Source organism: Paroedura picta, chromosome 1 (genome assembly GCF_049243985.1).
Source record: "Paroedura picta isolate Pp20150507F chromosome 1, Ppicta_v3.0, whole genome shotgun sequence".
NCBI lineage: Eukaryota > Metazoa > Chordata > Lepidosauria > Squamata > Gekkonidae > Paroedura > Paroedura picta.
In genome coordinates this window covers 4612578-4635122 of record NC_135369.1, presented here as the reverse complement: position 1 = coordinate 4635122, position 22545 = coordinate 4612578, and the positions used below count along the sequence as shown (strand labels likewise).

General features: G+C 47.4%; 1 protein-coding gene across 1 annotated transcript; it reads right to left on the bottom strand.

The window, feature by feature from the left end:
- Positions 1–277: 277 nt before the first annotated feature.
- On the bottom strand, positions 278–22003 carry LOC143829741 (methanethiol oxidase-like). The gene is made up of 11 exons (XM_077321137.1): positions 21958–22003; positions 19344–19468; positions 17719–17904; positions 16025–16145; positions 10460–10642; positions 8453–8631; positions 6871–6949; positions 5459–5580; positions 5065–5157; positions 1002–1120; positions 278–899 (listed from the first exon to the last, which is right to left on the bottom strand). The coding sequence occupies exons 1-11, from the start codon at positions 21962–21964 to the stop codon at positions 737–739; spliced, it is 1377 nt and encodes a 458-aa protein (XP_077177252.1). The 5' UTR covers positions 21965–22003; the 3' UTR covers positions 278–736.
- Between the last annotated feature and the right edge of the window lie 542 nt (positions 22004–22545).

Genomic DNA, 22545 nt, shown 5'->3' with positions numbered 1-22545 from the left:
CTTTGTGTGATCTGGACACTCTACTTTTAATACAGCTCAAAATTCCATTTGCCTTTTTAGCTACTGAATCACACTACTAACTCATGTTCAGTGTCCTAGATCCTCCGGTCTCTCTTCCTTCCAAAATAAATTTCAAAATTTTGAAAGACACACAAAAGTCAGGCAGAATATGGAAGAAAACATTTTATTGCCTAGGTTTTGCTTGCATCAGAGGTGTGACCCAAACCCATTTCCCCCTAATTCCAAGGAAACCACATTTGAATTTCATTAAGTGCAGTATGTGTAAAACCAAGAGCCCTTGACCTGGGCATAACCTGTTTTCTCCTCTCAGGATTTCAGCAGCAAGTGAGTCAGTTGACTGCTTTGAGAAACTTGGTGCTTAGTGTTGCCACCTTCCAGGACATGACTGGTGCTCTCCCAGAATTACAAGCTATCTCCACACTACTGAGATCCGTTCCCTGGAAGAAATGGTAGCTCTGATGGGCTATGGTTTACCAGTGAGTGTAGGAGTAATGGAAGTTCTGGAATGATGTCTTCTCCCTGTTTAGCTTCCTCCCCAGAGTCCGCCCCCAAATCTCCAGGAATTTCCCAGCACACAGTTGGCAACCCTAGAAAGCTTCCATGCCATGAAACAACCACATACATTGTCAAAAACAAACTAATGTGTAGAGAAGAACCCCAAGCCACTGTGTTCATGTCACCTCCAGTGTCGGAACAAGCCCCATGTGCTCCCCACCTAGATCCAGATGTCTGAGGTGCAGTCTCCCCCAGGGTAATGCATCTCGTGAGCTCGGGCAGGCCCAAAGGGTTCATTCCCAAAATCAACCAGGAAATCTTCATTTACACACAGACCTCCATGTTCCGTGTCCACGTCAATCTGCAGCATGACGGAACCTTCCCTGAAGAAGGAAGCAAATAGAGCCCCGGTGAACAAGTGGTGAATGTTGGCTACAGAAGGTTGGCGGAAGGTTGGCTGCAGAAATGAGGGGGAGATGTCTTACCTGATCAGCTGAGGGCAGAACTGTTTGTCCCAAGAAGTGTACACAAAGTTGGTGACGTAAAGTCTCTTGCCGTCCAAGCTGAGTTGAAGCATTGCGGGTCCCCCGTAGACTCTTTTCCCCTAAAGGACAGAGGAGAAAGGAGACAGGTTGACGAGACACAGATTGCATGAAGTAGGAAAGACTGAATGGCCCATGTTTGGCTCTTAGGACTTGCTGGAGTTGCTGGAATTATGAGATTTAGTCATGCTTCCATCACTGGCAACTGACTCCTCAGGAAAGCAGAGTGGGAATCCTGGAGCCTAAGCCAGTTTTGGATTAAAAACAACCTATCAAGGGGGACCTGGATAGCCTAGGCTGGCTCGGTCTCATCAGGTTTCACATGTTAAAGAATATGTCCCCCCAAAGACTGTTACGTTCTGCCGGTTCCAACAGACTGGTGGTCTCTGGCCCAAGAATGGTTCACTTAGCCTTGACCAGGGCCAGAGCCATTTGGGTCATATCCCTTACCTGTTGGAATAAGCTCCCAGGAGAGACATGGGCCCTGTTGGAACTTGCCCACTTTCACAGGGCCTGTAAAATGGAGCTCTTCCACCAGGCATTAGGTTGAGGCTGGACCACCGGAACATCAAGAACCCTACGCCTGCTGCCTCCTCGGAACTCTCTCCCACGTAATATGTGGACCTGGCTTATAATATGGGAGAGCAATGTGGGTGAATGAAGGAAAAAGATGGATTTATTTGGGTTTTAATGGTTATTTTAAAGCTGTTGTACACCATCCCAAGACAGCTGGGCCAAGAGGGGCAGTCTTATAAATCTAAGAAGGAAGGAAGGAAGGAAGGAAGGAAGGAAGGAAGGAAGGAAGGAAGGAAGGAAGGAAGGAAGGAAGGAAGGAAGGAAGGAAGGATAAGACAGGGTTATGGAAGGGAGAGAGGGAGGGGGAGGGAGGAAGGAAGGAAGGAAGGTAGGTCAAATCTGGTTAGCATTTAGAAGGGCTTCAAGAACCCAGCAGGCCACCCCTCCCTACTATACTTCTGGAAGTCATGTTTATGACTAGGCCCCCTCCCATTTCCACCCCACCCCATTTTGGGAGGGATGGGTGGGTCAATGTAAACATATGGGTCAATGTAAACATCAGACTGGAGGGAGGTGAGTAGTGGGGTACCTCAGGGCTCGGTACTCGGCCCGGTACTTTTTAACATATTTATTAATGATCTAGATGAGGGGGTGGAGGGACTACTCATCAAGTTTGCAGATGACACCAAATTGGGAGGACGGGCAAACACTCCGGAAGATAGAGACAGAGTTCAACGAGATCTGAACACAATGGAAAAATGGGCAAATGAGAACAAGATGCAATTTAATAAAGATAAGTGTAAAGTTCTGCATCTGGGTCAGAAAAATGAAAAGCATGCCTACTGGATGGGGGATACGCTTCTAGGTAACACTGTGTGTGAACGAGACCTTGGGGTACTTGTGGATTGTAAACTAAACATGAGCAGGCAGTGTGATGCAGTGGTAAAAAAGGCAAATGCCATTTTGGGCTGTATCAACAGAGGCATCACATCAAAATCACAAGATGTCATAGTTCCATTGTATACGGCACTGGTCAGACCACACCTGGAGTACTGTGTGCAGTTCTGGAGGCCTCACTTCAAGAAGGATGTAGATAAAATTGAAAGGGTACAGAGGAGAGTGATGAAGATGATTTGGGACCAAGGGACCAAGCCCTATGAAGATAGGTTGGGGGACTTGGGAATGTTCAGCCTGGAGAAAAGGAGGTTGAGAGGGGACATGATAGCTCTCTTTAAGTATTTGAAAGGTTGTAATTTGGAGGAGGGCAGGGTGCTGTTCCCATTGGCTGCAGAGGAGAGGACACGCAGTAATGGGTTTAAACTTCAAGTACAACGATATAGGCTAGATACCAGGAAAAAAAGTTTTCACAGTCAGAGTAGTTCAGCAGTGGAATAGGCTGCCTAAGGAGGTGGTGAGCTCCCCCTCACTGGCAGTCTTCAAGCAAAGGTTGGATACACACTTTTCTTGGATGCTTTAGGATGCTTAGGGCTGATCCTGCGTTGAGCAGGGGGTTGGACTAGATGGCCTGCATGGCCCCTTCCAACTCTTTGATTCTATGATTCTATGATTCTATATATTACCTGATATTTTTTAAAGAAAAATATATTTTAAAAAATAACTCCCAATAAAATGTTTCTGGGGCAATCAAGGAACCTCAAGGGACCTCAGGGTTTCATAAAACCCCTATTGAGAAAGCCTGCCGGATGGGCTCACCCTAAATCAGCTTTGACTTTAGGGCCACACATACAAAAAAATCAACCAGGTGGTCTGAGCGACTTCTGCAGGAAGAGGATCTTAGGGCCCAGGAGCTAAGATCACAGGGAGAGGCCCCTCCTGACTGTCCCAATGAAAAAGGTCCTTGTATGATGTGTCCACGAGTGATGACCTTTTTGGTGGCAGCCCCACAATTTCTGGAAATTAAGGAAATCTGCCTGTTCCCCTTTCTCTTGGCCTCTCGGAGGCAAGGTAAAAAGGCTTATTCGTTCCATGATGGCATTTGATCAGTTCTTTTTACCAGGAATTTTAAACTGTTGACTTTAATTTGTGGCTGATAGATATCCTATTCGTTTATTGGAGTTTTTCCTGCACTGGAAGCCACCTTTGAGTTTTTGTAATGTAGAAAGGTAGCTAAGAACTGCATTCAATAAACAAAGAGTCTTCAAGGACTCGTAACCCATCCTCTTCTTCTTTTGGGGTAGCTGAGATTCAGCACCTTAAGAATGATCATGGGGCAGTACTGCCCACCCACTAGGGATGCCAACCTCCTGGAGGGGCCTGGAACGTTCCCAGAGGTCAGCTCCCTTGGAGAAAATGGCTGCTTTATTTATTCATTTTATATTTAAATGTATTGCCCGTCTCTCCCCAAGGGCTCGAGGCGGGTTACAATGCTAGACTAAAATCCCCATAAAGCCCTTTAAAGCCAGCATTAAAAATCCCTTAAATTCAATATAAAAGCCTGCAAAAGAAAAACCAGAAAAGATGCTGCGGCAGAAGATACAAGCGCAACCTAACAATCCCCCTAAAACACACACTAATGAGGAGAGGGTGAACTGAGGGCGCAGATGTACCTCACTACCACCACTCCTGTAGGGAGGGCCCAGATCTTCCTTGCTGTGTGGCCTCAACCGTAGACCTGGAGGAAGAGCTCCATTTGGCAGGCCCTGCAGAACGCTGAAAGATCCCACAGGGCCTGCAGCTCCTCCAGGAGCTCATTCCACCAGGTCGGGGCCAGGCGAGCTTCCCTGGGGCCAGGAATGACCCATAGATTAGTGCCCACAGAGCGAAGAGCCCTGCAGGGGGCATAGGGCAACAGGCGGTCCCTCAGATATGCTGGGCCCAGACTGCGTATGACCTTAAAGGGAGGACTCTGGCATTATATCTTGCAGAGGTTCTTCCCCTCTCTGAATCCCACTGTCTTGACTTCTTATTCTTATTCTTATTCTTATTCTTATTCTTATTCTTATTCTTATTCTTATTCTTATTCTTATTCTTATTCTTATTCTTATTCTTATTCTTATTCTTATTCTTATTCTTATTCTTATTAGCCCACCACTCCTGGAAGGCTCATGACGGGTTGCATTCAATAAAAATCCCAATAAAATACCCCTAAAAATACAACAATATCTTGACAGAAACCAACTAAAATACCCCCCTAAAAACCAACTCCGGGGGGGGGGGGGCATGGAAAACTATTTCAACTGCCCGTAGAATAGTCCGAGAGGGGAGTCCAGATCTTCCTGGTGCGCTGGCCTCAACCATAGACCTGGCGGAAGAGCTCCATCTTGCAAGCCCTGCGGAACCCTGAGAGATCCTGCAGGGTCCTCAGCTCTTCCGGGAGCTCATTCCACCAGGTAGGGACTAGGACCAAAAAGGCCCTGGTTCAGGCCAATGATTTGTCTCCATTACCACATCTCCAGGAACTTCCTGAGACAGGGTTGGCAACTTTCTCATACAGCCCACATCCCCCCCCCCAAATCTGTGATTTTCTCACCTGGATGACAAAAGGATCAGGTTGGCAGTCCAGCTCTTGATCTTCAAGGACTTTGACATCCCCGCCTTTTACGATGCTGCCCCCCACAAAGACCTGCGTATACACAGAGATCCCCCCCACCCAAAACAAGAGAGGATCAGTCAGAAGCAAAGGCCAATGGGTCAGAGGGGCTGCCTGTGAAATATCATGATGATCTGATACAGAAGTACATATTAATTGTCTCTCGTCACCATGATTTGAGTGGAAAGAAAGGGTTAAAAGGATTGAAATGAAGACCGGGGGCCTTTCTGTGATGGATGCCATGTTATCCCAGAGGATTTTAATTTTGTTGCACGATGCCTGGTTGCCTCTCCCAAATGAGAGAGAAGAAGGACCCTTGAATGAAGACACTTACCTGGCCGACCAGCCTGGGGCAGTGAGGGTTAGTGATGTCGTACTGACGGATGTCACCATGTAGGAAGTTACTAATATAAAGGAACCGATCGTCCAAGGAAATGAGTATGTAGGTGGTGAGGGCTGGAGGAGGAGAAGGCAGAAATATTTATGTCTCTTTATTCTCACTTGTTGTTTTGTAGAGCCAGTTTGGTTTAGTGGTTAGGAGTGCGGACTTCTAATCTGGCATGCCGGGTTCGATTCCGCACTCCCCCACATGCAGCCAGCTGGGTGACCTTGGGCTTGCCACGGCGCTGATAAAACTGTTGAGCAGTAATCTCAGGGCTCTCTCAGCCTCCCCTCCCTCACAGGGTGTCTGTTGTGGGGAGAGGAAAGGGAAGGCGAATGGAAGCCACTTTGAGACTCCTTCGGGTAGAAAAAAGCAGCATATAAGAACCAACTCTTCTTCTTCTTCAGTAATCTCAGGGCTCTCTCAGCCTCCCCTCCCTCACAGGGTGTCTGTTGTGGGGAGAGGAAAGGGAAGCCGAATGGAAGCCCCTTTGAGACTCCGGGTAGAGAAAAGTGTCATATAAGAACCAACTCTTCTTCTTCTAGTGAATTAGCCGGAAGGATGGCACTCAACTGAGATTCTTATGGAACATTAATGGTCTGGTATCCTGAACACACAGTCACAGTGAAAGACATAGAGCTCAGAACTACGGTTTGGTAAATTCTTGGAGAATTATGGGGAGTCCATGTGTTAGGTAGGGGAGGTGCCTCAGAAAGAAATAATGTAATACAGTCCAACCCCACCCCTCAGTACTCATTCCCTCCAGATCTCTGAAGTCTGGAATTCATGGAATGAAGAGTGGAAATGGATGAAGATTTCATGCATACTTTTCTTCTTCTGGTTACCATTCCTCTCCCTTTAATAAAGCACTACATACTTTTAAAGAAAAAAAATTACTAGTGTTATATCTCTATAGCATTATAATGCTATAGCAAAATCACGACTATCCATTAATTTCAAAAGCCCCCTGGTGGAACAGAATGGAAAATGGTCTCTCAAAAGGGATGACAACATGGAAAGGGTGCCATTGTGGACTTAGAGATTAGAAACACATTATGCTTTTGCCAGAGAGAGCATACACCAGCAGGTATCAGAAAGATCGGAGCAAAGTGGGGGACCGTCTGAAAAGCAGACAACTGGAAGCTGACAGCTTGTGTATATTCTGAAAAAGCATCAAAGCTTGGAAAACCAAAACCAAGGGATAGCGAATTGGCACTTGTGTGAATGCAACCAAATATTTCCTGTAAGGGGCACAGTTTCCTGTCTCCCCCACTAAGCTAACAGAGGGATCTGGTGAAATCAACTGCAGCTTGCAAAGAGCAGGTATGGAGGAAACTATACCGAAAACTGTTCTTTTGACTGACCTGGCATTTCAGGGAGTAACCACCCTGACACTTTCTTGTTTGGAATCTGGATCACTTTCTCTGCTGTCCAACTTCCATCCTGAGGAAGAAATATAGATCACATGTAAATTTATATACTGTCATTCCAACAAAACAAAACAAAACAAAACAAAACAATAAAAGCACAGGAAAAACACAATAAAGTTCCAATAATGCTCCCCCTTTTGCTGTCGCAGTCCAGACAGCTAACAAGGTATTACACAAAGGGAAAGGGGGGGGGGAGTAAGACTGTGGAAGAGGAAAGGAAGGAGGCCCATAGGATTCTAAGCTGCCGTGGCCTCAACCATAGGCCTGGTGGAAGAGTCTAGTTTTACAGGGCCTGAAGAAATGGCAACATTCCACCAGGCTGGACCCACAGAGGAAAAGGCCCTGGCTGAGGTTGGGGTAAGACCATTTTCGGGATCAAGGATTACCAACAAGTTGGTTTTCACAGAGCATAGTGCTCTTCGAATAACATATTCAGAGAGGCAGCTCCTCAGGTGTGCAGGGCCCAGACTGCATAGGTCTTAAAGGTTACTACCAACACCTTGGAACCCAATTCGGAATTCTACCAGCACCCAATCCAGCTGTTGGAAGGCAAGTCAACTATGATAGCTCCATGTGGACCTTGTGAGGACCCGGGCTGTAGCATTATGTCCTCCTTGTAATTTACAAGTCAGGGCCAAGTTACAGTAATCCAGTCTGGAGTTGACTTGCATGGATCACCCATTCAGTCTGCCATAGATAGATGGATAGATAGATGATAGATGATGGATGGATGATAACTGGATAGATGGATGGATGGATGGATAGGTAGGTAGGTAGGTAGAGAGGTAGGTAGGTAGAGAGAGAAATCCTAGAGAGATGGATAGATAAATAGAGAGAGAGGTGATAGAGAGATGGATGGGGAGATAGGTAGGTAGGTAGATAGATGGAGGGAGAGAGAGAGAGAGAGAGAAAGAGAGAAAGAGAGAAAGAGAGAGATAGAAAGGGAAGGAAGGAGAGAGGGGGGAGGGAGGGAAGAGAGAGAGAAAGAGAGAGAGAGAGAGCGTGAGAGAGAGATGATGATGGATTGATAGAGAGATTGATAGATAGGCACTGACGAAGGCAGGCAGAAAGCGGGTAACTTGACCTGGAACCCGGTTGTGTTTGATTCTTGAATGTGTGCTAATATTAAACATGCAAGTGGATATTACCGCACAACATAGCCTTGGAGGTGGATCCCAGACACAAAATGGCTCCTGCAGCTTCTTTTCAGTCACACAGTGAAGATGCTTGTGCTGTGTTGGCAGCCAATCTGAAGCCTCACTAGGCAATGCTCCACCTGTCCCCGACCAGTGTCTTAAAACCACAGGGGCCAGGAAAGGTTGTGGCAGGCCACTGAGCAACACATTATGGATGCCTGCTCTGTTACTGCCTAAAGATCTTGTAATAACCAGAAACAAAGTCCTCAGTGCTGGTGACCTTGTTAACTGGGACAGTCCAACCCCCCCCCCTCCATTTTAGGCAAGATAATTCAGCTGGCCGATTGTATTGCTAGGCATAAACAATTGCTGATGTCCACCTGCGTCTTGTAGAAGTGATGGACGAAGCACTGGAGCATGCAGATCACCATTCCATGTGCAGCGTCGGGGTTGTGCAAGAACCGGATTTCGAGGGGCCCAGAGTCCTCTCCTAAATCGATCGACTGGAGAAGGCAGTGGGTGGTCCAGTCCCAGACGTTCAGACTACGGCCATAGCGCCCTGGCAATGGACGGGGAAGACAACCCAAGTCAGACAGCTGGTGAAAGAATGTGATCCCACTGGAGGTCACAGGCTTCTGGTTACTGAGAAACAAGTCAACATATGGTACAGACATCATGGCTCAGAATCCTCTTGGTCCTCAGAAGTAGCTGACCCTGAGCAGTCAATCCTTTGCCATGGGTTGCAGTAGAACCTATGGCTATAGAGGACCAGAGAGGCTTGAGGAAACTGAAGCTTAATCTGGATGAAATTAAGGTAAAATGGATACTTGGGGGAGGGGGGAGATCTTGGGGCCCTGGTGGACATGTCAATGAAAATATCTACCAAATGTGCTACAGTAGTGAAAAAGGAAATTTGTATTTTAGGGATTATTAGCAAAGTGACTGAAAATAAGATGCCTGATGTTATAATTCTCTTTTATATGTCGATGATATGGCTGCATTTGTAATACTCTGTATAGCCGGTTTTCTCAACCAGGGTTTTGTGAAACATTAGGGTTTCTTGACAGCCCTAGATGGATTTCCTGAATGGATGGAATATGCTAATCATTTATCGGGTGATATGACCATATTTGGTAATGTCGACCCACCCAGCCCCTTCCCAAAATGGCCAGTGATGAGTCTGGGCAGGGTGGGAAGAGAAGGGGCCCTGGGTGGTCGGGAGGCGGTGGGAAGGAAATATTCTGCACAACCATATTCTGCACAATTGCTCCCATTCTGGGGTTTCTCGAAGCCTGAAGGATGTTTCAGAGGCTTCTCAATGGTAAAAAAAAGTCAAGAACGGCTGATGTACCATTTTGATCACCTACTCATGCCATTGAAGCTTGCTTGGGCCAGTCACACATTTTCAATCTAACCTACCTCACAGGGTGGTTGTGTAGAAAAAACATGGAACAGGAGAATGAGTCAAACGGTGCTGCATCCCATTGAGGACAAAATCAGAATATAGGCACAGAGCAGGGGTTACATATACCACAGAGAGGGAAGGTAGTTGACAGAATATATGAGAAGCAGTGTTGGATTAGGCCAATGGCCAATCCTGTCCAACACTCTGGGTCACACGGTGGCCCAAACCTAGGGGTCATGAAGAGGTCCACCAGCCGGGTCAGCACTCCAGAAACCCTCCCACTGTTGCCCCCCAAGCACCAAAAAAAAAAAACAATGACTGCCCCAGACATGAAAACTCAAGAGAAGACATGCTGGATCAGGCCATTGGCCCATCCAGTCAAACCATTGGGTTCATGCAGTGACCAAAATTTAGGTGAATTCCCTACATTAATCAAGGGGTTGAGGAGATGAACGTTCAGTTCCCTTCCAGCTTTATGTTTTTATCTAAGGGTTTCTAACCATGGTTTTGTGAAACCCTGGGGTTTCTTGACATCCTTGGAGGGGTTTCCCAAATGGGTGGGAGTTAATTAACACTTATTGGGTGATATGACCTGGAGGATCATTGTCCATGGGGACACGATGGGTCGGACACAACATAACAACAACATGACCATTTATGGTTCTGTTAAGCCACACCCCTCCCTAAAATGGGCCTGGATGGGGTGGGGAAGGGAGGGGCCCCAGGGGTGCGTGTACACAGCTATGCTCCCTCACCACATTCTGCACAATTGCACCAGTTTCTTGAAGCCAGAAGAATGTTTCAGGGGGTTCTCAGTGGTAAAAAGATTAAGAAAGGACTTCCTTCCTTCCTTCCTTCCTTCCTTCCTTCCTTCCTTCCTTCCTTCCTTCCTTCCTTCCTTCCTTCCTTCCTTCCTTCCTTCCTTCCTTCCTTCCTTCCTTCCTTCCTTCCTTCCTTCCTTCCCTCTGTAGCAAGGCCTTACCTTTCCTCAGATCTTCTGGGTTGAACCCAGTGGTGAAGTATTTCGGCACCCCCAATCCAGTGCTTATCATGACGTTGTGCCTCGGTTGATACCAGAAGTCGTACCCCATGGGGGCTGCTTGCGTGGGCCTCTCCCAGTTCCCCTTCACTTCAAAGGTCTCCGCATCCAGAAGGACAAAACCGCCTGGCAGAAAAACAAGATCTGTGCTCAGAAACACGCACCCCATTCTGAACTCTTTTCAAAAGGGGTGGGACAAAAAGGCAATCAAAGGAATCCAAATTAGTAATCTCTGTAGGGGCATATGCATAGGTATCAGGCTGCCATGTTTAGGCAATAAATCTGTTTAATGAATCCCCTTAAAAGGTAATACTGAGCAACTAAGATCAAGGCCTAATTGAAACTGTGAGTAATTTCAAATTAAGTGGGTGAGTTCATCGCCATCAAATCATCCTCACCAGAGGCAGAGCTCAGACAACTGAGAGCACGTGGAGAGAGCTACTGGGGAGAGTTGCTGCTGACCAGGTGAGGCTATTGTTCTGCCTGGGTGAGGTGATTGCTGGGTAATTGTTGGGAGGATTAAAAAGGGCTGCTCCTCACCAGAGGCAGAGCTCAGACAACTGAGAGCACGTGGAGAGAGCTACTGGGGAGAGTTGCTGCTGACCAGGTGAGGCTATTGTTCTGCCTGGGTGAGGTGATTGCTGGGTAATTGTTGGGAGGCTTAAAAAGGGCTACTCCTCACCAGAGGCAGAGCTCAGACAACTGAGAGCACGTGGAGAGAGCTACTGGAGAGAGTTGCTGCTGACCAGGTGAGGCTATTGTTCTGCCTGGGTGAGGTGATTGCTGGGTAATTGTTGGGAGGATTAAAAAGGGCTGCTCCTCACCAGAGGCAGAGCTCAGACAACTGAGAGCACGTGGAGAGAGCTACTGGGGAGAGTTGCTGCTGACCAGGTGAGGCTATTGTTCTGCCTGGGTGAGGTGATTGCTGGGTAATTGTTGGGAGGATTAAAAAGGGCTACTCCTCACCAGAGGCGCGAGAGACAAAGGGCTCTTGGCCTGTGGCTTTTAGCCTGGGGTTCTTGGCTGAGCAATTAGAATCAGTAGATTATATCAGTAGATTATATTTCCCTAGTACTTCCACTGCCTAGACATTACAATGGACCTCCAGGACACTCATCCCATCATCTGCAGTGAGTGTGACATGATTGCCTTCCTCCCAGAAGACAAGATGGACTACAGCTGCCCCAAGTGTAAGCTGGTAAGACTTTTGGAGGAAAGGATTAGGGCACTAGAAAACAGAATTATTACTCTGACCCAAAGTAAGAAAGAGGAGGAGTTCATAGTCCAGAGCTCTGCAACATGGAATAAAGAGAATACAACCAGTCCTGAAGAAGACAAGGAGATTGACCACAATAGGGAGCCTCTGCAGGCAGTTTGGAAAAAGACTGAACGGCGAAGGGCGAGACAGTTCTCGGGGCCTTTGGAGCTCCAGAATAGATTTCAGGCCCTTGCAAGGAGGTGCAAGGGTCAACAAGGGAAGAGGTCCCAAAACAAACTCTAAGACAAAGGGAAGAGGCCACGGGGACAGAAGGAAATGGAGTTGAGAAGAAAAATAAAAGGAGAGTACTGGTAATTGGAGACTCCCTGCTAAGAGGAATGGATCGCCATGTGGCTGGGCCCGACCCCCTAACCCGAGAGGTGTGTTGCTTGCCAGGGGCGAAAATTAAAGATGTTTCAGAAAGGCTGCCCAAACTCCTCAAATCTACGGATCGCTACCCATTTGTGATGGTCCATGTGGGAACGAATGACATGTCCCTGAATACCATCGCTCCTATTAAAAAAGACTATCAAGATCTGGGGAGGAAGCTCAAGCAAATGGGGGCACAATTGGTATTCTCTTCAATCTTGCCTGTCAAGGGAAGAGGAATGCGTCGGGAGAGGAAGATAATGGAGGTGAATCACTGGCTGCGTAGTTGGTGCCGGCAGGAGAGATTTGGTTTCTGGGACCATGGGATAGGCTTTCTTGAGGAAGGCCTACTAGCACCTGATGGACTGCACTTATCGAAACTGGGGAAGAATGTGTTTGGCAGGAACCTGGGGAGATTCATCAGGAGAGCTTTAAACTAAAGCCACTAAGGGAAGGAGACGATCAACATAGGGAGTGTATGGAAGGAAAACTATTGGAGGCAGCCCAACCGGCAAGGCCAGCTCATAGGGAACCAAAAGTAAAAGGATTCAGATGTCTTTATACTAACGCCCGAAGCATGGGCAATAAAAAGGAAGAGCTGGAACTTCTCATGCTGATGGAAAGGTATGATCTAGTAGGCATCACAGAAACTTGGTGGAATGATTCTCATGACTGGAATGTAATGGTGGATGGATATGAACTGTTCAGAAAAAACAGAATAGATCGAAGAGGTGGAGGAGTGGCACTGTATGTGAAGAAAGGGCTTACCTGTCAGGAAATTCTAGTGAAGGAGAGCATATCTACAGTGGAAAGCATCTGGGTGAAAATAAGCGAGGGGAAAACAAACAGTGTGGTGGTTGGTGTCTGCTACCGACCTCCTGACCAACGAGAGGATGTGGATGCTGCACTTTGTGAGCAGCTTGAGAAAATATCCAAACGGCAGGACCTTGTCATCATGGGTGACTTCAATTTCCCAGATGTGTGCTGGGAAATAAACTCTGCGAAGCGTCCTCAGTCATGCAAGTTTCTGACCTGCCTGGCTGACAATTTCATTTATCAAATGGTAGATGAACCCACAAGAGGTTCAGCCATACTGGACTTAATACTGACCAACAGGCAAGAGTTGGTGGATGAGGTGGGGACCCTAGGGGGAAGTGACCATGTCCTCATAGAATTCCTTTTGAGATGGGGAGCCAAGGAAGCTTGTAGCCAGATGCGGATGTTGGATTTTCGTAGGGCAAACTTTAATAAACTCAGAGACATGATGAGTGTCATACCATGGACAAGAATGCTGGAAGTGAAGGGAGCATGTGAAGGGTGGGCGCTACTCAAACAAGAGCTATTGCATGCTCAATGACTATTCCAGAAATACGAAAACACTGCAGGAACTCTAAGAAGCCTATTTGGATGAACAGAGAACTTCAAGAGGAACTAAGAAAGAAAAGGAAAATGTTCAGGAAATGGAGGGAAGGACAGAGCTCTAAAGAAGAGTACCTACAGGTTACTAGGCACTGTAGATCAATCATCAGAAAGGCCAAAGCTGAGAGTGAGCTAAGATTGGCCAGGGAAGCCCACTGTAACAAGAAAAGATTTTTCAGTTACATGAGGAGCAAACGTAAAGTAAAGGAGGCAATAGGCCCGCTGTTGGGTGCGGATGGACAAACTCTAACAAAAGATGCAGAGAAAGCAGAAAGGCTTAGTGCCTATTTTACATCTGTTTTTTCCCACAGGTCAAAGTGTTTAGGCACATCTAGAGATGGCCGTAGCCAAAGGATAGTGTCTGGGTGGCAGGTTAACATGGATAGAGAGGTTGTCGAGAGGCATTTAGCTGCACTGGATGAGTTCAAATCCCCTGGTCCAGATGAAATGCACCCGAGAGTACTCAAAGAACTTTCCAGAGAACTTGCACAGCCCTTGTCCATCATCTTCGGAACCTCTTTAAGGACTGGAGATGTCCCGGAGGACTGGAAAAGAGCAAACGTTATTCTGATCTTCAAAAAAGGGAGGAAGGATGACCCGGGAAACTACAGACCAGTGAGTCTGACCTCTGTTGTGGGGAAGATAATGGAGCAGATATTAAAGGGAGCGATCTGCAAACATCTGGAGGACAATTTGGTGATCCAAGGAAGTCAGCATGGATTTGTCTCCAACAGGTCCTGCCAGACCAACCTAGTTTCCTTTTTTGACCAAGTAACAGGTTTGCTGGATCGTTAGGTGGATAGGGAATTGGTTAGAGAACCACACTCAAAGAGTTGTTGTCAATGGTGTTTCATCAGACTGGAGAGAGGTGAGTAGCGGGGTACCTCAGGGTTCGGTGCTCGGACCGGTACTTTTTAATGTTCAGCCTGGAGAAAAGGAGGTTGAGAGGGGACATGATAGCCCTCTTTAAGTATTTGAAAGGTTGTCACTTGGAGGAGGGCAGGATGCTGTTTCTGCTGGCTGCAGAGGAGAGGACATGCAGTAATGGGTTTAAACTTCAAGTACAACGATATAGGCTAGATATCAGGAAAAAGTTTTTCACAGTCAGAGTAGTTCAGCAGTGGAATAGGCTGCCTAAGGAGGTGGTGAGCGCCCCCTCACTGGAAGTCTTCAAGCAAAGGTTGGATACACACTTTTCTTGTATGCTTTAGGATGCTTAGGGCTAATCCTGCGTTGAGCAGGGGGTTGGAATAGATGGCCTGTATGGCCCCTTCCAACTCTATGATTCTATGATTCTATAACCTTATGAACTGAGGTCCTCCAGTTTTTATAGTGGTTAGGCGTGCGGGCTTCTAATCTGGTGAGCCAGGTTTGATTCCGTGCTCCCCCACATGCAGCCAGCTGGGTGACCTTGGGCTCGCCACAGCACTGAGAAAGCTGTTCTAACCAAGCAGTAACATCAGAGCTCTCTCAGCCTCACCTCCCTCACAGGGTGTCTGTTGTGGGGAGAGGAATGGGAAGGCGACTGTAAGCCGCTTTGAGCCTCCTTCGGGTAGAGAAAAGCAGCATATAAGAACCAACTCTTCTTCAGTAATATGAGGGCTCTGTCTGCCTCACCTCTTACAGCCTATCTTCATAAGTAGATAAAGAGAAGCCATCTTGGATCAGGCAGATGGTCCATCAATTCCCACATTTTTTATATCATACTGTGGCTGAAATCCAGGTGGTAGCTAGAGTTTTACCAGTAGGACAGATCTCCAGAAATGAGGAGCCCCAAGCACCAAGAATATAGAGGATCACTGCCCCAGACATAATTTTATATCTATACTTTGTGGCTAGCTAATCAAAATCAAAATCAAAATCAAAATCAAAATCAAAAAATCAAAAACAAAATCAAAATCAAAATCAAAATCAAAATCAAAATCAAAATCAAAATCAAAATCAAAATCAAAATCAAAATCATCATAATAGCCAGTCATGGAACTTTGCCCTTCAGTTGCATCAGGCCAATGGCCCATCCAATGACACACTCCACTGTGTGTCAGACAGTGGCCAAAACCCAGGGGCCATCAGGCTGTCCACCAACTGGGCCAGAATTCTAGAAGCCCTCCCACTGTTGTCCCTCCCCCCCCCCTCAGCATCAGGAATACAGAGCTTCACTGTCCCAGACATAAGAACACAAGAGAAGCCATATTGGATCAGGCCAGTGGCCCATCCAATCCAACCCTCCTCATGTCAAACAGAGGCCGAAACCCACATGCCACCAGGCAAGGCAGAGAGTAAAGATACCTGTGCTGGGGTGGCAGCTGCTGTTAAAGGAACATTTTAAAAAATATGCACTTATTATATTGGCCCCTGTCCCCAGGATCCCTCTGCCTGTGGACCAATCAGCTGGCCAGCAGGGGACCCCTGATGACTCCCCTCAGCTGGAACTTCCTCCGGGGATCCATTTCATGGAATACCTTTTCCGTTGCCACGTGAGTCCCCTAGACCACTGATCATGACTTCCCCGCAGCCGAGGCAGTGAGGGGTGTGCAGGAAAGCCAGGTCGCATTTCTGGAGCACTTCTTTCGGTTCAATCACCTGTGGAGGTGAAGGAAAGGACATTTTCAGTGAAGATACTTTGAGCTGACTGACACATAATGTTTTTTTACTCATAATGTTATACTGTGTTGTGTTTGGTTGCAATTGTTGGTTATTGATGTATATGTTTTACAGACTGTTTTATGTAAGGTTCTTTGTTATAATGTAAACCGCCCTGAGCCTCCGGGGAGGGCGGTATAGAAGTATGATAAATAAAATAAATAAATAAATAAATAAATAATCCAGGAGTCCGAAACCATGAAGACGATTTCAGGAGGGTAGCCATCTTGGCCTGCAGAAGGTGGCCTAGTTTTGAGTGCAGAAGCACCTCGGAGACCAACAAATTTTCACGGTACGTCCTTTTGAGGGTCTAAGCACCCCTCACTTTTATCGGCATCCACAAGAGACTGAGTTCTCAATCTCCAAAGCTCATGCACTGAAACTCTGATTGGCCTCTAGGGTTCTCCTGGACTTGAAATCCAGCAAAATCATGAACCGACTCTCATGAGATATTCCACAGTGGGAGAAGTAAAATATCGCACCAAGACACTCCCTGCTTGCTCCTGTGGAGCCTCAGCTGAAAATATGGATCCTCACATCTTTCTGTCTTGCCTCTGACCCTCTTGCCTTGGTTCACGACGGGACAGAACGATGGCCAAAGAACTTTGGACAATGGAAAGAGATGTATTTCCTCCCACTGTCACTGCTTCTCTTGCAATTCCCTTCTGACCGGCAAGGAACAACACTTGAGTCCAGTAGCAGCTTAAAGACCAACCAATTTTCTCCAGAGTATAAGCATTTGTTGATCTGGACTACTGCAAGTGATCCTACTCTGGGGCTACCCTGGAAGATTGTCCAGAGCATGGAGCTAGTACAGCTAGACTGTTGGTCAGGGCTACTACCTGGCAGCATTTTTTGCCCCCTGCAGGCCTCCATAGGGCCATCCAGATAGGCCTGCCGCAGGACAGGGCCCATTGGCTGCCACAGAGCCAAAAAGAAGCGTGGAAGAATCCATATTCCCTTAGCAGGGGCTTTTGGAGCCTGATCTGTGCCAGGCCCAGCAGGGTAGTCACCTGGTGGCAGCATCATATTGACCCAGGGATTATCCCCGAGTCCACACTGATGCTGACCCAGCCTTTCCCCCAGTGCGGAATCGGCCTCAGAGAGCTTCCATAGAAGAGTGGGAATTTGAACCTGGGATTTAGCAGGCTTCTAACCATTACATTGCACCAGCTCTAGATGCCCCCCTACTGCCTCCAATAGCCCAATGCAGAATTTTCTGCAGCACCTCAGAGCCCTCTCCCGAAGCAGGGCTGGTTTATCCTTGTAGCACGTGCTATGGGCCCCGCGTTTCCAGGGGCCCCTTTTCCCTTGGAGTGACACCCCTTTCTGTTGTGGGGGCCCCCTCCACGACTGGCCTGGCTGCTTCCAGAACAATTGTACTCTACTGGGGCCTCATGAATCCTTTGATTCTGGCGCTATGGGCCTCTCAAACCCTTAAGCCACTCATACCCCCAAGCCCCAAGTTCTCCTCAAGCCTGGGGTAGTTTATGCTTCTCCAATGAAGACGTACCTTGTGGAGCCTCGGGGCTCTCTGGTCGGTCCCTGTGTCTACCACATAAATGCGAGTGGAGCCCAGACAAGGGAAGATCAGTTTGTTCCGCTTCTTGGTGGTATCCCCGAAACAGCTGCTGCAGGCATTCCACCCAAAATGGTGGAGTTCATCATTGATGTACGGCATGCACAGGCGGTGGATCACCTGTGGAGGAGGGCAGGAAGTTAGCTGGTCTCCAATTCAGGTGTTCCCAACATGGCCCCCATCAACACCCTACCTGGTGGCAGTTTTTGTAGAAAGTGGGTAGTGCTACTTAGGAATTTTGCCAACCGGGGTATAGTCTGCACGGGGCTTTTTACCCAGTCCCAGTTCGAATGAATCCCTCCCTTCTACACTGAATTCGATTTGCATTTTTATTTGGGCCACTTTAAATTTCCCCTCTGCAACAAGCAGGATTGATTTGTGGTGACCCTACCTTTCCCCTCCAATATCCTGGAGTGGCTATAAGGCTTGATATTTGAAAAACCAGCATCAGGAAGAGTGCAGCTCTCTGGTGTTTGCGAATTAACTTGCTGCCACTAGGCTGTAGCAAAGCGGTCTTCCCCCTCCCCAAGGTTCCCAAACTGGGTACTAGACTATATTTGGAACCATGGGGCGATCTATCTCCCCCTGGTCATATCATCAAGGTTATAGCCTATGTGACATACTGGTGCCAGAGCACTGAGATTTTGGGAAGGACCTATATGTTTACCACCATTGATTTCTCTACGATTTTGCAACTTTGTAGTTTTCGGTTATTAGTATCATGCTATGATGTTTTATTGATGCTTTTTTGTTGCTTGTTTTTATTGAGTGCAGACTGACACGAGCCAGCTGTGCTGGGAGTGGTGGTATAAAAATAGAATTAATAATGGGGTTTTAATGGGGTTTTAATGGGGAATTTTTAATGGTTAATATATTGTATTTGTATTAAAATATTGTGAACCGCCGCGAGCCGGTTTCCGAGAGCGGCGGTCATACAAATCAAATAAATAAATAAATAAATAAATAAATAAAAATTAATAAAGACCAGCCTATCCTGGCCCATCCAGATCTGGATGTGTTCATTTCTACCCACTCTTAATCCATCCCTGGAACCTGGAGGCATTCTGCATGGGGCCAAATAAAACAGTTTAAAAAACAACCAGTTTAGACCGGTTTATTATATTACAATCATTGTTCTGCATTGGATATAGTCTGTGGAAAAGCTACGTTGCAATGCTCTGTGCATGAAACAATTCATAGCCCTGCCCCCTGTAGTTTTGCCAACTCCGCTTTGTTCTCTAATGCAGTCACTAATCCGCATAACTAAAGAACTTCTCTGCATGGCTAATAGCCCATCGCAGGCAGGCAGGCAGGAGAGAAATGAATTGCTGAAAAGCCTCTTTCAGAAACAACACTTAAAAGACGCTTAAAGCACCGAAGAGGCAGTTCACCATGCAGAGCAAAATCAGTTTTGCAGAGTAAATTAACTCTTCTGTGCAGAGATCAGAAAAACAGCGATGTATTTCATGAGTTTTCATCAGCTTATCCATCATGCAGAAGAGGCCGTGGTCTGAGGAACGACAAAACCATTCCCTACTGAAAAAATATCTCGTCGGAACCTTGCAATAAGTTGGGGATTCTGGATCTACGTCCACCGTAGACAGGTAGTCGGGCGCTTCGGAGTCGGTGCCGGTACCGGTGCCAGTTAAGAGGCAAGTAACGTAGATGATTTTCTCTCGGGGACCTGGGAAAGCAAAGAAGAGATTTAGTGATCCAGTGAGGGGACTGTTGGAAAAGCAACTTCATCTTTCTTGATTCAAGGCCCTCGCCTAGGAGAAGTTTATTTTTCTTTCCATGAAAAATTAGGTAAAGGTAAAGGTATCCCCTGTGCAAACACCGAGTCATGTCTGACCCTTGGGGTGACGCCCTCCAGCGTTTTCATGGCAGACTCAATACGGGGTGGTTTGCCAGTGCCTTCCCCAGTCATTACCGTTTACCCCCCAGCAAGCTGGGTCCTCATTTTACCGACCTCGGAAGGATGGAAGGCTGAGTCAACCTTGAGCCGGCTGCTGGGATTGAACTCCCAGCCTCATGGGCAAAGCTTTCAGACGGCTGCCTTACCACTCTGCGCCACAAGAGGCTCATAATGAAAAATTAGTTTCATCTAAAAAAGAGCAAAACGTTCAATAGCGTCTTGAAGGATGACAAAATGTGTAGCAGGATATGAGCTTTTGTGAATCGCTGCTGTTATCTGAAGAAAGTTTGTGTCCTTGAGTGGCACCTTTAAGGCCACGTTTCCAGGTGCATACATACTTCTTCAGATCAGTGTGCATGCGAATGAAAGCATATACCTTGAATAAAATTGTGTACATCTTAAAGGTACCCCTGGCCTCCAACTTTGACCTACTGCTTCAGATGAACTCTGCTATCCCCCAGAATGCTGCTTAGCTGAAGAAGGTGAAGACCCGTCAGCCGTGATAAAGTAGAAGACAAGGGTCTCAAGCTGGCAATGGCAAAGTAGAATCATAGAAAAATAGAGTTGGAAGGGACCTTGTGGATCATCTAGTCTAGCGATCTCCAACCTGTGGGCCGCGACCACATGTGGTCCTTCGACTAATTGGAGGTGGGCCCCGAAGGACGCCTTCCCCCCCCCCCCGGCCCTTTACTTCATCCCCCCCAGCCCTTTACAACAGACTCCATTGTTGTGGTATGTCTGTATCTTATTTTGAAGGGATGTTTAAACATTACCATAGCGATCAGAGAGCGTCAGGGCAGTGGTTGAGAGTAGAGGAGTAAACTACCCCCCCCCCACCGGGCCTCAGTAAAAGGCATTGAGTGGTCCCCGGTGAGTGGTCCTCGGCGTTGAGTGGTCCCTGGTGATAAAAAGGTTGGGGATCACTGATCTAGTCCAACCCCCTGCACTATGCAGGAGACTCACTGCCCTATCACTCACCCATTGTCACCTGCCACCCCCTTGAGCCTTCACAGAATCAGCCTCTCCGTCAGATGGCTCTCCAGCCTCTGCTTCAAAATCTCCAAAGACCCACCATTTCCCGAGGAAGCCTGTTCCACTGAGGAACCTCTCTGACTGTCAGGAACTTCTTCCGGATGTTTAGATGGAATTTCTTTTGAATTACTTTCATCCCATTCGTTCTGGTCTGTCTGAACATTAAAGTGATTTAATGTTCAAAATATCACCATGGTCAAAACATAGTCTGTTTTTGCATTCCTCATCCGTGAATTCACAATATTGTAATTCTTATAATGTCTTGGGTATACAATTTAATCCCGAACTGGTCGCATAAATTCAAATTTGTAGGGGTCTACTAGTATTAACGTCACTATGCCTAATTCTTCTACAGCAGCACAACAAATAGTGAATTGCAGCGGTTCCTTAGTCCTCAGTCCATTAGGTATGATGTCCAGGTGTTTGCATTCAGTAAGAAAGGAATTATCAGCCTGTACCTGTGCAAATTTTTTTGTAAGGTTGATGGAGTTCCATTCCAAGCGGCTAAATGTGGTGCCTTCCATAAAGAGAGATTCAAGTGGGCAGGTTCAACACGGCTACCCACTTGAATCTATCTTCTATAGCAGTGGTCCCCAACCTTTTTATCACCAGGGCCCAGTCGACACTTGACAATTTTACTGAGGCCCGGGGAGGGGAGTAGTCTTTTGCCGATGGACGTCGCCGCCGCCTGAGCCCCAGCTCCACTTGCTTTCCCGCTGGCACCTCTAACTTTCCGCCATTCACTGGGGGTCACTGCCAGCAGCAGCTGTGCAGTGCCATGCCAAGGGGGAGTCCCAGCCATGGCGGCCGTTGGAGAGCACCAAAGGTGAGCCGGTGGCAGAGTGGCAGGGCAGCCCCCAAAGCAGCAGCTGGGGAGGAGGAGGAGGAGGAGCTGCGGCCCGGTACTGACTGATCTACGGACCGGTATCGGTCCCCGGACCAGGGGTTGGAGACCACTGTTCTATAGCGGTGACTCTCGCCTCCAGGAATCCCAACCACCCCAGGCCCCACCCCCAAAGTCTCCAGATTTTCCCCAACTCGCAGCTGGCAACCCTACCCTTCCACACATGCACACAGCAAACTGGAAATATTTCCTGAGGTGCAAACACAGAATCAACACAGCTACAAAAGAGAAGTTTGAGAAGGAATTGAAAAAAAAGAAATCCTTCTCTTTCCAAATAACTTCCCCAACTGGAACAATGGTCTTATGCTTATTAGGTGCTTACCTTTCATGGCATCCAGAGGGGTCGCATATCCAGGTCCAGTTCCACACCCACAATCCCCAGATCCATCTAAAGAAGGGAGGAGGAAAAGAGAGATAAAGGTAAAGGTATCCCCTGTGCAAGCACCGAGTCATGTCTGACCCGTGGGGTGACGCCCTCCAGCGTTTTCATGGCAGACTCAATACGGGGTGGTTTGCCAGTGCCTTCCCCAGTCATAACCGTTTTACCCCCCAGCAAGCTGGGTACTCATTTTACCGACCTCGGAAGGATGGAAGGCTGAGTCGACCTTGAGCCGGCTGCTGGGATCGAACTCCCAGCCTCATAGGCAAAGCTTTCAGATGGCTGTTTTACCACTCTGCGCCACAAGAGGCTCTAAAAAAGCTCTAAAAAAGAGAGATATTCTCCAATTATTTCCAAAAGGAGATAAGAACTTCTCTAAGACCACCAGCCTGCCAAACGGGGTGCAATGGAATCACGCCCCCGCCTTTCCTCCTTTGCTGGAGTTTTCAAAGTACATCTTTTCCCCAAAATAAAGGACTGGGAAGGGTTCATTATCCACAGAGCCATGTGTGACAAACGGCTCCAAGTGAG